Source organism: Euwallacea similis, chromosome 1, assembly GCF_039881205.1.
Source record: "Euwallacea similis isolate ESF13 chromosome 1, ESF131.1, whole genome shotgun sequence".
Lineage (NCBI taxonomy): Eukaryota > Metazoa > Arthropoda > Insecta > Coleoptera > Curculionidae > Euwallacea > Euwallacea similis.
This window is the reverse complement of record NC_089609.1, coordinates 4,045,150-4,061,929: the sequence shown is the minus strand read 5'-3', so window position 1 is coordinate 4,061,929 and position 16,780 is coordinate 4,045,150. Positions and strand designations below refer to the sequence as shown.

The 16,780-nt window shown below is 34.1% G+C and overlaps 2 protein-coding genes across 2 annotated transcripts; one reads left to right on the top strand and one right to left on the bottom strand.

Annotated features, from left to right (window-relative positions):
- Positions 1-901: 901 nt before the first annotated feature.
- Positions 902-2,096, bottom strand: Pgls (6-phosphogluconolactonase). Its single transcript, XM_066400353.1, has one exon. The coding sequence runs from the start codon at positions 2,065-2,067 to the stop codon at positions 1,207-1,209; it is 861 nt and encodes a 286-aa protein (XP_066256450.1). The 5' UTR covers positions 2,068-2,096; the 3' UTR covers positions 902-1,206.
- Positions 2,097-2,658: 562 nt separating this feature from the next.
- Positions 2,659-16,762, top strand: LOC136414093 (uncharacterized protein CG7065-like). The gene is made up of 20 exons (XM_066397945.1): positions 2,659-2,759; positions 6,213-6,320; positions 9,311-9,421; positions 9,538-9,750; positions 9,814-9,984; positions 10,066-10,342; positions 10,475-10,796; positions 11,131-11,358; positions 11,859-12,001; positions 12,065-12,275; positions 12,532-12,921; positions 13,074-13,267; positions 13,329-13,465; positions 13,718-13,888; positions 14,010-14,148; positions 14,236-14,372; positions 14,529-14,899; positions 15,054-15,268; positions 15,515-15,872; positions 16,202-16,762. Exons 2-20 carry the CDS (start codon positions 6,258-6,260, stop codon positions 16,680-16,682), a joined length of 4,332 nt encoding a protein of 1,443 aa, XP_066254042.1. The 5' UTR covers positions 2,659-2,759; positions 6,213-6,257; the 3' UTR covers positions 16,683-16,762.
- Positions 16,763-16,780: the final 18 nt, after the last annotated feature.

Genomic DNA, 16,780 nt, shown 5'->3' with positions numbered 1-16,780 from the left:
TACTTCGATTTTCATAGAGAGGATAAAATATTGGAGCAAGTATAATTTTTTCCGTAACTCTTAATTTAATTAAGTAGATTACGTAATACATACGTAGGTTATGCAATCTATACAGTTGCTAGACAAAATTGCAATCGCCAAATTATCAAGAAAAATTCTTTATTTGAATATTTTAATCATTTTAAGAATTTAAATATTTTGGGAATTAGGTAACAGACAAATTGGTGCCAATTCTTTCTTTTCAAGATGAATTCCTTAAATCATTTTCTTTCTTGTGAAAGTAAATACAAATGTCGACATGATTTATTACGAGTTACGGTTATTTAGCTTGAGGTGGTTTTCATAAATCCACAATTTGGGCACTTACCTTGATTTATCTTTTAAAAATGTGTGTTTGTAACTCTTGATTTCAGTAAATAGATGTTTTTATGGATATGTAATGTAACTATCTATACATGGTTCCTAGACAAAATGGCAAATAGTGGTTATTTTTGCTTAAGGACCCAAATCCTTTATAAATGAGATGACAGTATGGAATAAAAGTATATATTATAGTAAAATATATTGTGAAGTAAACAACTAGACGTAGTATTTTGTATAATACCTGTGTGATATTTTTAACATTAAGTAGTTTTGTACAGTGTAAACTAAGTAATTTAATTTAAAAAATTCTGTGTCTATGTGTACCCTAAGTTCGTATTAGGGTTCAAACTAAGATCTGGACAGAAACCTGCCACTATTAATATTAATGTAAGTATAGTATTTTTCTTTGTATTCAAAAGTGACAACACAAGAGCTCTTTGAATACTTTGAAATAAAGACAAATTTAGAGTAATTTTCCCCAGGATGATTTCTTTGAAAAATCATATTAGAAAAGAATATAAATGATCTTAATAATAACACTGTTTTTGCTTTTATGGAGCCTTTATTCCCAATGAGCACCAAAAATTACATTTTATAAAAGTAGGTAGAAATTTGTAGTGTCATTTTAAATTAAAACTTCTCTTAGAAAAATATTCATTTAAATGTGTGTCTTCAAGCAGTATAAAAAATAAACATCTTTTTGTTTATTATTATTACCACAAGTATTCCCCTTGATATTACACCACTCATTTGGCAAAATGCTTATTTCCCATATTATAACTTAGATGCACAAGGATATAATATTAAATGTACCACCCTGATACCTATTGGAAAATAACAAAATTAATTTAAGAGTGCTGCCGCATCTTTATCTACTATCCAATGAAGATTTCCAGATAAAGGCTTTACTTGTGTTGCTGGCAATTCTTCCTTTTCAAGATGAATTCTTTTGATCATCTCTGCTTTCTCCTTTCCTGATACAGCAAATGCACACACATGAGCATGATTTATTACAGGCAGAGTTAGGGTTATTCGGCTTGGTGGGGGTTTTGGTGAATCCACAATTGGGGCAACCCATCTCGATTTCTCTTTTAACAATTCATGCCCTGGAAATAATGAACATGTATGTCCATCAGGCCCCATTCCAAGTAAAAGCAAGTCAAACTGGGGAGGACTTCCAGGTACATATTTCTTCATTTCTTCTTCGTAGCTCTGAGCAGCTTCATCTGCTGTGACACTCTGTTTCACCACAACAAATTGGTCTTCTCGAAGACTCACAGCTTGGGTGTCAATAAGTTGTTTTTTATATACCCCATATGTTGAATCAGGACTGTCAACTGGGACTAGTCTTTCATCACAGAAGAAAATCCTCCACTTGCTAAAATCAGTGTTGATTTTTGGTAAGCCAGTAACAAGAAAGGATACAAGGGATCCTCCTGATACTCCTATATTAAAGCTCCCACTTCTAGATATACTATCATTGGCTGTTCGCTCAATTAAACTACTCAATGTTCTTATAACATCTGCTTTATTTTCTACGACGGTTACCCTCATTTTAGCAAAATTTTTGCTTGCAGATGTGAATATATCTATATTCTTGAAAGAATTGAGAGCAAGGAATGTAAAGACAATTCTGATAAAAATAGTGATAATGCATGAAATTCTGACATAACCTTGATAAATTCCCAATTTTTTATTTTCCATTGGTTTATTTAGTCATTTTTAAACAAATTTTGATTTTTAAGTATGTTAATTTGAAAAAAATAAAATAAAAAGAAGGCAAAAAACTGAAGATCACCATCAATGTCACTGTCAGTGTCACTTTTGGTCAATTTGTTTTGAGTTTTGTCAATGAGTGCCGCAGGTGGAGGGAAGTTTTCCAAAAATTACTTCGTCGGAACCACTTGCTTTTCTTAATTGTGCTGGAAAATTAGTCTCAGTGCTATGCGAGCCACCATTTTAAGTCCAGAAATGCGCTTGCCCAACGTTAAAAATCACCGTGGCATCAGCTTTTCCGATTTGTCCACCATGGATTAGTGTCCAATTTGGCGAAAATCGAAAAAACCATGTTACATCCAGTTCTTTTAGATCATTCGTTTACCTTGACCGATCACTCTAAATAATCCGACTTGACATTTTTGACGTTCAGTCACATTGGTCCTTGAATTTATTGGTGTTTGTTTCCTTCATCCCCCATGGAAATTTTCACATTTTGGCGTAATATGGAGTTAAGATAGTAAGTCCAATTTTAAGTTTATTTAATTAGTTTTGACGGATTTTTCTTCTTTCTTTGAGGGTGTAAAACCGCTGTCATAGTTCCTCTGAGTGTGAATACTGCCGTCTGCCTGATCAAACTACAAGTGCAGTAACTACCATTGACAGTCCTAAAACAGAGGGTAAGATCCTCTTATTTGCGAATTTTTCAGTACTCCTAGAGCTCCCCACTTAGCTATTATATCTTTGAATTGTTCCCTTGTGGAGATCTTTTCAGATGCTCCATCAAAACCTATGGTTGGTGAATCAATGATTAAACAATATTTGTTAAACTGAACATCATAGATCCTTTGCAATCTGGAAATCTACTACTGCATCATTCCCTTAGGTCATTAGTTAGATAGTGGTAGCTTTAACTCATAACTACAAATGTGCAGTCCATCTACTCGATGGATTTTACTTGTGTAGAATAATTCCACCATTTTCACTAGGAGCCATTACCTCATGTCTACCCTTTCATCTATTAGTAAAGTTGTAACTACCAGAAAGGGGGTTTACCAGATGGAAAAATGTGAAAAGAGTGCACTATATAAATTTGAGAGTAGTGCATGAAACCTCACTTGAATTAGCAAAACTATTTTTTTTGGTGTGAGTTTGTCAAATAACTCACAAATTAAAAATATAAGCAGAAATATGGAATCTCAATCTGATACATCACAGGTGTTGAATTTTGGTAACAAAAGCTATAAAGCTAAATTAAATACACAGTTTACTGGCTATTTAACATGTTCACTGCCATATCAGTTTATAAGATTGAAGATAGTGTGTTTTAAATTTGAATACTTGGTTTAACTGACTGAAAGACAAGTTGTCACTCAGGCCAACTCAGTCTATAAGATCGAGTTACAAATTTGATTATCCTGAGTTTGTAAAATGGTATTTTTTCAAAATTTTGTTACATTTTAGATAGTTATAGTGTTTATAACATTATATTAGAAATGGCCTCAGGGACCAAAATTTGAAAAATCGTATGGCCTAAAAAGCAATAGAGGAAATATATACTGTCAGCAGTGAACATGTCAATGTTGAAATAATTATCAATTTTACTTCTTTCCCCAATATTTTTATAATATCGAAACTTTTTTTACATTTGAAGGTACCAATGAATTTTGCAAAAAATTCTACTGAACTTTACCCATTTAAGCAAATTTGTATCTTAACTAATGAAACAGTTAACCATATAATAAAGTAAATGATAGTCACTCATGACAAGAACCACATTGTATAATTCAGAAAATTTATATGGTGTCCCAATAAAGTTACATAGGTTAGTTTTTTTTTTAATGCAACGCTTCAAATATTTTTGTTGTTATATAGGACTTCACAAATAAGATCGAGAAAGGCATTGCTTCAAGTACCCCATATATAATATGTCCTTGAATGGAGTTAGCAAGAGTAAAAAGTTCCTTACTTTTAATTTTATGAGAAAAATAGATTCTTTATAAGACTTTTTGTTTGTTTTAAAATGGTTGAATTAGTTCTCACTGTTTTAATTTTCTTTTTCATTGCAAAAAAAATATAGAAAAATACGTTCATTTAACTAAAAATTTTTAAAGTCTCAGAAATTAATTCTCTTTTTTATGGCAACTGTAATCAAGACGTTTGTTTACTAAGTTTTACAATAATTAAATAAAAAAAAGGGAACTGTAAATAAAAATTTCATTTAATCCATTCACCACCTTCTTAAACACACCACTCAAGTCTTCGAAACAGTTTGCTATAACTTCTTCTGATCTCTCGGAGCGGCAAAGACGCCACAGCATCTCTGATTCTCTCTTTTTAATGCTCTGCATTCAGAGGAAATTCATTTGCATACACTATTTATTTTAAACAGCTTCAAGATAAAAATTTACCATAATCAAATCAGGGCTCCTCTATGGCCTATTGTCAATGAATTATTTTTATTGCATTAAAAAATTAATTTACAGTGATCAGACTTGCAGCATAACTTGCTCACAGAAAATTATGAGGAAGAATATTAGTTTTAATGGTTAAAGGCGGTTTTATGTGATAGTTTCTCTCTGGGTCTTAATTGGCTCCACTTGTGCATGGTATCAGGCGTTCTTGCATATGGTAATATATGTGGTGAGACAAAAGATGGGATGGGATGGGAACCAAATGGACCTATTTTTCTAAATTTGTCTGTAACAAAAAGAAAATTGAAACTGTGAGAACTGATTCATCCGTTTTGGAACATGCAAAAACTTTCGTGAAAGATACATTTTTCATGTAAAATAAAAAATAAATAACTTTCCTCTCGACAACCCTATCCTGGGGCATACTGCATATGTTAAAAATTGAAGTTGGTGATTTTGCATATCAATACCCCTAAACCAACAAGGTAAATAATGGTTACTCTTTATTCAATTCACAAGAACTATATTTTATAATTGGTGAGTAATTTTGTGTATGAATTCAAAAATACTACTTTTTGTCACTCAAACAAATGCTCTATGCTTCTAAATTTAGGGACTGATACTCAGTGTCACGACGCCGATGAAATATTTGTTCTAGAACCTTTAGGTATGTTTTAAAAAAATGTTACAAGGATTTAACCAACACTAACTATTGCCGTTTGAAAGATTCCAAGAAAAATATTTGTAGTACGAAAAGTTCCCGCATAGTATCAACCTCCACAGCCATCTGGTTGAGAAATTACGAGCTCTTCAGGCTTTCTTATACTCCATGCTGAATAACTGTATTTTGAACGTTAAAAAGGGTTTGTCAATCAAAAAATAACTATATATTTCGTCCAAAGAAGAATAAGATGTCACTGTAGATAATAGAATTTCAGGCAGTCAGTGAACCTGAACGATCATAGAACTTTGAAATATTAGTGACCAGTGATTTTGTTTCCAGTTTCTTTTACCATATTGAATTATAGTCATTTTAATAGTTTCTGGGTATACATCATTGCGATTTTCTGTAGTACCTGTTGTTGAATCATATTGGTAAGTTTAGTGCAGACTGGAACTGTTATACTCTCCACAGTACCTTATTGACATAGAGTAAAAAGAGACCGATATGAGAAATACATTGTTGCACAATTTTTTGGAGTGGAATTAGGTAATATGAAATACTTCTACTTCATGTTCATTATTTCCTCCTCAGTCATCCTTTCATCTTCAGCTAAGCCCTTGTCAAAGGGAGCAACTCTAATCGAGCCCTAAATAATGAGAATATTATGATCTCAATTGTAACAATATACAGAATTTTCCTATACAAACTTTTTGCGCCCTCACAAATTTCTTTTTTTAATTTAAATTTTGCTGGCATTTCAAATATTCAAGAAAATTGCTCAAACAATTGTTGCAAATGATAATTTACAACAATTATTCGATACGTACTTTTTCTTGAATCCCGACTTATGATATGATGATTCTCAAAGGTTTGCACTTGATGTGTTGTGTTGGTGTCGCCAAATTAAAGTTTTGACGAATTATAAACTTGCTAGTACTGTAATTTCCCAAAAATGAGAGATACGGTAAGTTGCGATATACCTATATTTAAAAGTGTAGGTATTGTTATAGTCGATTGGGAAATGGTCTCTTCATTAATTTAAGTTTTCTTTACAGATAATTCGTATTTTCTAGACTAGTTTCTAACTTACTATTGAAAAGATGGAACCAGCTGCACCTGGAACGGAAGATGAAGTGCTTGATTTTAATTCATTAAATAAAAAGGTATGTAATATTTAATTTTTTATGACATAATATTAGTTGTTTTACCTTTCTATTTTAGTTCATAGGTAAGTATTAAAATTGAATTTTATTACTGGTTTCTACTGCCTACATTCTTCACTGATTTAGGCTCCATATTAAATATACAGTAGGGAACAGCCAAATGTAATAAATTTGGTATCTCCACGATTGTGCATATTTATAAAAAAAGTCGAAGGTAACTGCCATGTAATAAAAATTTACCCCTACTTTCAAATCTCTGTTTAAACAATACCTCAATTGAAATATTTCGTGGAAATTGGAAATTCAAAAATTTACCATAAATTAGTAATCTGTAAAAAGATCAACATGCAATATTTGTTTAAAATGGCTTCCTTTAACAACTAAATACTTTTTTTAATGGGTGTAAACCAATTTAAAAAATTGCGAATTTGAGCTAGTACATCGAGGGAGGAAGTTATCAGGGGATGCAATTTTTACATTGCAGATCGTCATTGCAATGTGAGGATGATTTTTTTACAGACACTTCGTTTATAAATGTCCACAATAATCGAGATACCCACCAAATATATCTATCATATATTTAACAGTTCCGCCTACCAAGAGGCTACTAAACTTTATTAAGGTTGCGCAGTCCACTTGCTTTAAAAGCAGAAGTACTACAGTTAGAAACACTGTATCGGTGGTAAGTATGTTGAGCGTAATACAGTAATCACGCTCAACTGTTATCGAATTATCGTTAATAATTCTACAAGTGTTATAAGAATCGGAATATTTGCTAGTTCAATGTTTTGAGGTATTTTTTGCCACGTTTAAACACCAAACATATATTTATCATAATAAGTTCAGTCGACCTCAGTACTTTGATCTGGTCACATCAAAGCCAATAAAGACCAGTATTCATAATTTCGTCGCTTATTTTGGTCTAATAGCAGGCTAAAGTAAATAAATTTTGTTTTTTGTATGGAGTTTTTTATAGCAAAGATCTCTTTCTTGATTTCAATAATGTGATTATTTGCATATTTATTTCTGTAAAAATATACAAGGTGATTCATTTAAAAAACAAAAGCGGGTTAATTTTCATATGACTGCGTTTTAATAAGATATATGTACATATAGGCAATTAATGGAAAATGTATTGTCGGTAGTCCATTACGGATGGGCGATAAACCTATTCAATCATTAAGACGATGTTCATGTGGCCACATTACCCGTTGATAAGTTTATTCAATTGTGATTATTTTTATTGAAGAAAGTACTAAATACAAAATGAAAAGAGTTGTGAAAAACGTAATATTAAAAAAAAAAACCACCACGACCACCATATTCCCTCTTCCCTCATACATAAGTTTGGCACGGTACGACACTTAACTGTAATGCCAATGGTTTCTAAAATGCTAATGTAAACGTTATTTTTCATGAAAAAAAACATTCCTAAGATTGGGAGGGACAATTGAAGTGAAATTTAATTTGTATATTTGTGTATTTTTAATCCTATTAAAGATGCTTGATGTGCCCCAGTTGTTATTCATAAAACCTTCAGTTTTAATTAACCATTAAGCGTAAAACTCTTTGCATAAACAATAATTGTTTAGAGGATTAAATTCGTTATTAGTAGCCATGGAGATGGTATTCGACTTGTTTGAATACTTCAAATTAGCAGGGAAGGCCGGAAGTTTTTATAGAAACGCGAATAAAGTACTCTATTTTCGTCATAACACAATATAATATAAGAGATTAATTATATTTTTGAAATTTGGATTTGACAAATTACACACGTTGGTAACGAATATATTTTTATATCGACCTTAAGGTCGCTTGTATGAGACCTTTTGCCCACGACTACTCTATAAAAAAACAAATACCGTGCTTGTCGACTAAAGTTAGAAAAGTTCATGTATATCGAGGGAATAATGAGGGATCTGCGAGATAAAAGTGTTTATTCCCGCTAGCCATTTAAATTATACATATTGCCATAGTAACTTACTCGGCCATTATAGCACAACAGTGGTTAGATAAACGTGAATTCAAAAAAATCGGTTTCAAAAAAATGTAAATAATTTTTTACAGTCCAGTTTTATTTACGTTTTAATAAACCTTTCGTGAGTGATGGATAATGGCTGTGAACAAAGTATAGCATTCTACTAGTTTTTATAGTCATTATTCCCCGAGGGGATCTGCAGTTAGAGACATAGATCTTCCCCTTAGGGAATAATGATTTTTATAAAAAAAGCTTGCTTAATTATATACGGTTTAATCTGATAAAAATGTGATTGTCAGACGGAGCTTTTCATTAGTAATTGTAGAGATTACGAAGTAACATCAAATTCCATGTTCTGGCTCTTATTGTACACGCTTCATTTATACAGGGTGCTACAAAAGTCCGGACTACTGTGTTAGGAGTGTATTCTACACGTTAATTTACGACAAAAGTTTTTTTCTAAATCGCCTAGTAAGGAGTTATAACCATTAGAGATATAGAAAGGTTGAGGTGATTTAGGAAAAAATATTTGAACTTTTATTCTAAATTAACGTGTCGAAAACAGTCCTTATGGCCCGGATGTACCCCCTGTATAATATATATAGCAATTATATATTTTTTATCTTCGCGTTTGGTTATTAGTGAGGTGAAACATTATAGAAAGTGAAAGTGTTTTTAAATGCGTGTATTGATCTGGGTTATTGCTTATTTTAAGGTTGTATTGCATTCAGTACAACTTCTGTATACATACATTCTACGACTTTTGTCTGACTAATGAGATTTCTAAATTTTTAACAATTTTGTTAAAAATTTAAATCAAACAACTTTTTGCAATAGTTGAAGAATTTAAGATTCCGAAATAAATACTCTTTTTTTTGTCGTGATGGCAGTCTTGAAGAAAGTGACGGTTTAGTTATATATTAACAAATACATTATTTTTCTATGCAAGTTGAGTTTAATAACTATTTTTTCACGCAATATTTACTATGTATTAACCCATATATTTTTACAGGAAACCGAGAATGACCGATTATTGAACATCAAAGCAGTACTGAAAAATGGGAAATTTGAAAATGTATTTGAACTTTCATACATCAAAGGCGGCGAGCAGTGGTTTTGTAAGGTAATTATGGTACTACTAACACTTTGTGTTTGGATTAGTCCGAGGCTATGTAATAAAACCTACTAACCGATGAAAAAAATTAGGGTAATTCGCCTAATTTTCCTCATCACTGTTAGATTTGTGAATGTCCCATCATGGGACGGGTATACCAGCACGAACTGGGGCGAAGGCATTCCCAAAATATGCAGTCAATTTACAATCGTGGTAGATCGGGGATGGAAATAGAGGAGACGGAGCATGTACCTACACAATCCACGACTTTGGGAATTATTCCTGGCGAACCTGTTCCACCCGGCATTGAGGATGTTTCCCGTAAGGCTGTGATACAAGTGAGTTAACGTAAAAATAGTTAATTTCATAAATTCATAATGTGGTTTTCTTTCTAACTGTAGGACCGTCTCGACGGCTTTAAAGTTGGTCCATTGGTGGCACTAGAATATCTTATTGAAATGGCTGACTATGACCCGTCGAAAGAACCTACTTATTTGTGTATTTTGTGCGATAAGAAGGGCGATCCTAGAACGGTTTTGACTCATTTGGCAAGCTATAATCATATATCTCAGGTCAGTAATTCGTACGGAAATAGGCTATACGCGATATGCGCATTTAATATGAATTTATCAATTAATTTATTTTTCTTTTAGTATCTCCAAAAACATTTCCCAACGTGCTATCGGGCTTTAGCTCCTTATATGACAAAACAATTTAAGAGAAATTGGCAACTAGTTTTGCAAAAAATTGCCGAAGCCATTGAAAAGAAGCACGGAAGGCTTCGACCATTTTGCATAGATCAGGATAAATTTGAGAAAGAGCGAATGTATTTTTTAACAATGATATCAAGAGGGCTCCACTTCTCCGAACAAAATGGACCTAACTTTCTAGAATTAATAGTTCATGAGGAGCTGACTAAAACCTTTGATGGTAAGGGCTTGATTTTCTTTAACATATTAGGATTGGTTTCATGATATGTAACGACTATGGAATTCAAACACACGCATTAATATTTATCTACAACGTCAAAAATTTTGATAAATTTGTTTCTAATCTCTATAGATGAAGGTAGACCGGTAATAAAATCAGCCTCAAGTTTCGGCGGTAAATCGTTTATTGCGAGAGATCCTGTGAGAGTTGTAAAAAAACGAAGTCCATCACCACCAGTTGTAGCGAAACCCGGCAAGAAAACTCGCAACTTGGGAGAAGAAGTCAGAAAACCAGATCTGAATCGACGAGGGCCTGGTGCAATTGCAAAGCCTCGACGACGCAGCTTATCTAGCGTGTCTAGTTTGTCCAGCAATGATGATAATTCGCAAGGAAGACGATTGGCTCGAAATCGGTCACCTCCATTAAGAGGTGGCAAACGTCCATATGATAATAGGTAAACGTTCTTTAGGGCCAAATTATAATTGATACGTCGTTAACTTTAACATTAAGTAAGTTTCAATAGAAACGAAGAATTTGACCAATGCTACGGATTTCTTTTAACGTCTCTATGAAAATTAATTTGCATTTAAACTTAAGAGCATGTTAATAATTGGGCCTTCGTGAGGGCAAATTGAGTATTTATTTGCATGCTAGGCTATGTTAAAGTGTAATTTAAAAACAAGTCTACCCCGTATTTAGACGAGTACCAACTATTACTCATTTTTTTTTGTTTGCTGTTATTCACCGAGAGCAACATGAGTTTAGTCAAAATTAATTTTTATACGCAGGGTAGCATATAGACGTCGTTCTCCATCTCCAAGAAAGCGAGCTCTTAGAGGGGAGAATGAGGAGAGATGCAAAAACCGTGAAAAGGAAGAAAGACAAAAGATTGACGAATATAACAAATTATCAAAAGCAATTGAAACTGATGTTGAAAAAGGTTTAAAACAGCATGAGAAGAATCCTGAAAGGCATCCTAAGTATAGTGAAGAATGGAAGTTGTTTTGGAATAAAAGGTAATGAAACGTATATAAAATCATGCCCCACAATTAAAAAAAATATATCTCATGCAATAATAGATATGATATTTGATCCTTTTTCTTAATGAGTTTAAATCCGAAGTACTAATAATAATGATGAATTTGTTTTTTCGTATACGTAAACTTTAATTATCATGTCCATGATAGGAAATTCTCTTGATTTGTTTTATCTTAAAGCAATCTGAAGCAGCAGAACCGTTGGAAATTCTTTGATCGGAATTGTTTAAAAACTGAAGGGATAGCCACTGATATGCATCACAGGAATATTATTTTTCTTTTATATTTTATTTAACAGTTCAGGTGAAAGTCATTACTGACGATTATGTGACCTTACTGTTTCAAAAACTCCCACTTTGACTACATTTCTTCAAGGATTATTTTATTCCAACCAAACTGATGTATCTTCAGCTCAATTTTTAAATAGAATGTAAAAAGCAACTTGAACCTTATAAAATTTAATCATTCTATTGAAATAGGTATAAAGAATTGCAATCAGAAGGAAAAGATGCGTCTAAATATGACTTTAAACCGGAATGGATTCAATTTTGGGGAAAAAGGATGAAGGAGTTATCAGAGGAAGAGATAAAAAACAGGAAAGAAGGATTAAGAAAAAGGCTTGGTAAATACATTTGTATAAAGATATATTCAACATTACCGCTATAAACAGGTATCTTTGTTATAGGTCTTGTAGAAGAAGCTCCCCCAGTAAGTTTCAAAATTGGTGGTACATCTACAGCATCCACTTCCTACCCACCGAAGCTTGTGCTACATCTCAAAGACTCCAAATCTGTTGCACCTTCATCATTTAAACCAACCGTCGATCCCGATATTATTATCGTTGATGACAAGAATGACTCTTATCAACCACCTCCGAGAAAGGCAATGCTTAATAGGTGTGTAATTTCGATTTTCTGTAGTAGTTACGAAAATCAATAAGACATGAAAACTTTTATACATGTATAGTAGTACATATACAGGGTTCGGCATTTGAGGTTGAAAAATATGTAATTAATAAACATGTTAAAATACCATAGAATACAGTGTACATTGTCGTTCCTAAATTTATGTATGTTTGTCAGTAGTATTCAAGTATTTTTAGATTCAACTCGTAATTCTTTTCACAACTGAACTCAAATTTGTATTCCACAGAGATACACAAAGATCTCACAGTCCGTGGGAAAGTGACCCTTCGCCACCTAGATCAGCATCTCGAAGAAGATCTCGTTCTCCAGGTTTAGACAGGAGGAGATCCGGTTTTAAATCCTCCGATAGATCACGAGACAGATCTATAGATAGGCGAAGGGGAGATAGAAGCCCAGACAGAAGGCGGTCATCCGAAAGAGCTACGCGGTCGCCAGAGAGAACTCGTCGGTCGTCAGAGAGATCTCGCCGTTCGCCAGAGAGAATTCGACGCTCATCAGAAAGAAATCGACGTTCTCCAGAGAGAATTCGACGCTCACTGGAGAGAAATCGACGCTCCCTTGAGGGAGGAAGGAGATCGCCACCCGGATCTTCGAACAGCCGAGATAGGAGATCTAGGTAAATTGGTAGTTTATTGTAGCTGGAAGTTTTGCATCGGAAGGAATCATCGAACAAGGAATGAACAAATGCTGATATTGAACATCACAAAGTTTTGAAAGATTTTTCAACTTAAAATTGAATTGAAATTTAGTAATTTTTAATAAATGTAGGTCCCCTGAGTTTGGACGTGAACGAGAAAGAGAACGTGAACATGTTAGAGAACGAGAACGTGAAATAGGGTTAGACATAATTCCACCAGACAGAAGTTGGGAACGTGGCATCCGGGAAAGTTCCTTTGAAAGGGACGTCAGGGGTAAAGATAGGATTAGAACTGTTGCCGAACTTCCCTGGGAACGGGAAAAAGGTATGTATTAAGCCAAATAAATAAACTTGAAGTTGAATTCAAATTACTACTTCATTTGTAGCAATATATGGCCACGGTTCCGCCCGTATGAACCCAATGGATAGTTTTTACGGCCCACCGCCGAAAATGAGAGATCACAGACAAATGCTGAATTTCATTCCGCCGCCAGTTGTTGAGGAAGAAATTGATGATGGCGAAGTAATTATAAGGCTACTAACTATATTTAATATTTTGATTTAAAATGGTTTGAGAGTACCATTCCCACATACGCCAATGCAAACTCAAGAGGCGCGGGTTTTATTGTTTTTTTCTTCAATATTTTATGAAAAAATGATAATAAAAAATTCATATGTAATGTCAAACCTATATGTAAGATTTGAGTCGCCGATATTATTTTTAAGTCATCATAATGTCGTAAAATGCCAAAAATACTATATATATTTTTTACAGGTTAATATTGTTGGTGTCCTACGATTGCTAACAGCATTAGAGGAGAAATTAGGATCTCTGGGTCCAAAGATCATCGATCTTTTGGCTCAAGCCTTGGCTTTAGAGAAAAAAGAAGCGAACAGCAGCGAAACTCTTTTGGACAATGAAATCAATTGTGTGATGTTCGAGACGGTAAGTTTGATCTTCCTGAAGATTTATTTATACTCAAGTTGCCAAATAAATGTTCTCATGAAAAAATCCTATGATACAAAAAAAATGTTAATACATTTTTCAACTTAAATCATCTTTATAGGTAAAAGAAAAACTGAAAGGCCAGTTATTAGCTGGTTTAGTGGACCTTCATCAAGAGCGAGCTTTTAAAAGAGCCATTCAAAAGATAGCCAGCTTAATACACATGGCCAGTGAACGGAAACGAAACAGGACCGTTCCAAGTAGATCTTTTATGATTTTAATTTAAAATATTTCCACAGTGTACTATTCGATAGGTTCCTAGATTCACTGTATTGGTTTTTTTACAGCACCTTCAGCCGTGGCTGTTCCCGGTGTTGGAGCTGTGGATAAAGCTGCTATTGCGAAACAACTGGCGAACGCCTTAATTGCACAAGGAAAGACTAACGTTACGCAAGCTGAATTGGAACAACTTATTAATGCTGTAGTAAGTATATGTTTTTAAAGAAATAGCAAGCAAATGGCAGTTTCTTGATTTTTTGAAATGTTTACTAAAAGCACTGTGTGGCTGGCGATCGAAAAAATCTGTTTGGTATTTGAGTAAATAATACAGTAAATACTTTCACTGATATCTTTATTTTAGGTGGGAATGGCGGAAGCCTCAAAAGGCTCCAATAAGCCGATGACAGCCGCGTCCTTCTTGGCAAAATTGACTGGCAGCGGAGAAACAGTTACTTCAGAAGTTGAAAAAGAGAAAGTTATCATACCACGTGTTAGTAGACACAGTGATGAAAAATGGGATAAGCCGCGAGAAAGTGATATGATTACGCCATTAGAAGCAATGACTGAACCTCTGTCACCGGAACCTTCAAGTACCAACAACATGGAGAATTTGTCTGATTCCGATTTACAGACCTTACTTCAAAACTTCAAGGATTTGTCCACGGAAGAACAAATGAATCTTATTAACTACTTGAAGAAGCTGGAGTTGGATGAACCTGAGAGAGTAGAAAGGTTAGAGTTGTTAGTTTAACATGCTGCGCGTTAACCAGTATAATTCTTGATAACAAAATAAATCTCCAAGTTACCAAGTACCAATAGCAGAATGACTAAAATGCAACTGTATATCCAATTTCTAAACATATTTTTAAATAATAATCTATCGTAGATTGAGAAAATTTGTCAACTTGGGAGGCGAGCAGTCCAGAGATGTAATTGATATAGATAGGGAACCAAGTCCAAATGCAAATGGAAGGAAGAGTCCATTCTCAATCAGGGTGGAAGATACAAATCCACAAGCCGATTCTTTCCGTAGGAAAAACAGGGACGATAAGGTGGTTAAAATTCATTTGGATTCGGAAGATGAAGATTACAGTTATGAAGGTATGCACTAAACTAGAATATTAAAACGTGCAACATTATTTTGAAACCTGGGAGAATTATTTAATACATCATTACTATATTCTAATGAAACAAACAACTTTCATGCCCATTTTGGCTGGAGTTTCCAGTGTCAGAGTCAAAGCCTTATTTAGAAAAGAAACACCGATAAAGATCCATAATAAATGAAAAGTCATGGACAGCTTGTATAATGTCTGCCAGAGATTAAAACATTATTTTTATTTCTAGATGTTGTTAAAGCGGTGTCGAAAAATGTTCAGCAAAAAGAATTAATAAACAACCGACAAGAATCATCAGTAACCGATGCAAAAACCTTAATCTCCAATCTAATGAGCTCCTACGGCGGAAAAACTAGTTCTACAGTAAATCTCTTGGGTTTAACAACACCTGTCTCTATTGCAACGTCGCACACTATAACTACTACCGCAGCTTCAGCAGATTTTGCAAACGCTCTGAGGGGTATTAATATGGATAATTTGGCGAACATAGTGAGTAGCGTTAAGAAAGCTTCCCAAGAAAAGAAATTGAATTTTGATCCACCATCCACAAGTTTGGATACTTTAACAGCAACAAGTGTTGAAGAGAGGTAAGTTCTGTTTTCACTATTTTGCATGAAATTTTTCCAGTATTTAGTTCAAAAATATGAAAAGTAAACTTGTTTAAATGGGGGAAAAATTATAATACAACAGATCAATAAAAATAATGATTCATGATTTTCAAAAAATTAATGCAATATTAGATATTTAGGAAAAAAGGATTAACGCCCAGCCTAGTCATATTATTTCCTTTGTTACTACTTTTGAAATATGATATCGAATTTTGAAATACACAGGGCGTTGCTTGACGTATTATATGTACAAAAGTCATTTACGTTCTTCCCTTTCTTGATAAATTATGCGCGACATTAATTTACAGATTTATATCGTCGGAAGTAAATTCAGGACCACAAGTAGTCACTGTAACTCAAAACGTCCAGCTTGTTCCACCAATTGAACATAAAACTCCGTTACATTTCGATGCCCCGCAAGCTTCATCCCCATCCACTCCTTTGACAGTTCCACCGGTGGGACAACGTTTGCCGTTACTACTTTCAGCGCCAAATCGATTTGGGCTACCTAGGAGCATGGGTCCTGTTGGACCTCCCGGCCCTCGAGGGACTATAGGTTCAGCGCGTCCCATGGGCCCAGGCCGTCCCATGGGCCCGGGTGGTTCTATGGGCTCAAATATGAGTATGAGACCAAGGGCAGGGCTTGGTCCGCCGGGTTTCACTCAAAGAGGACCAAATCCAAACTTTGGAAACCCTAATTTTATGAACCCGAGGCTCCCACGTCCCCAGTTTAATCCTAGATATTCCGGTCCCGGCGGTCCAAGAGGGCCCGGTTTTAATAGGTGGTAGTTAGTTCGCTTTAAATTTGCTTTGTATTGGAAATATTAATTAGTTGTAATAGTAATATAAATAAAACAGCATTTTTGGTGCGGTTAAAGTTTGTTTTA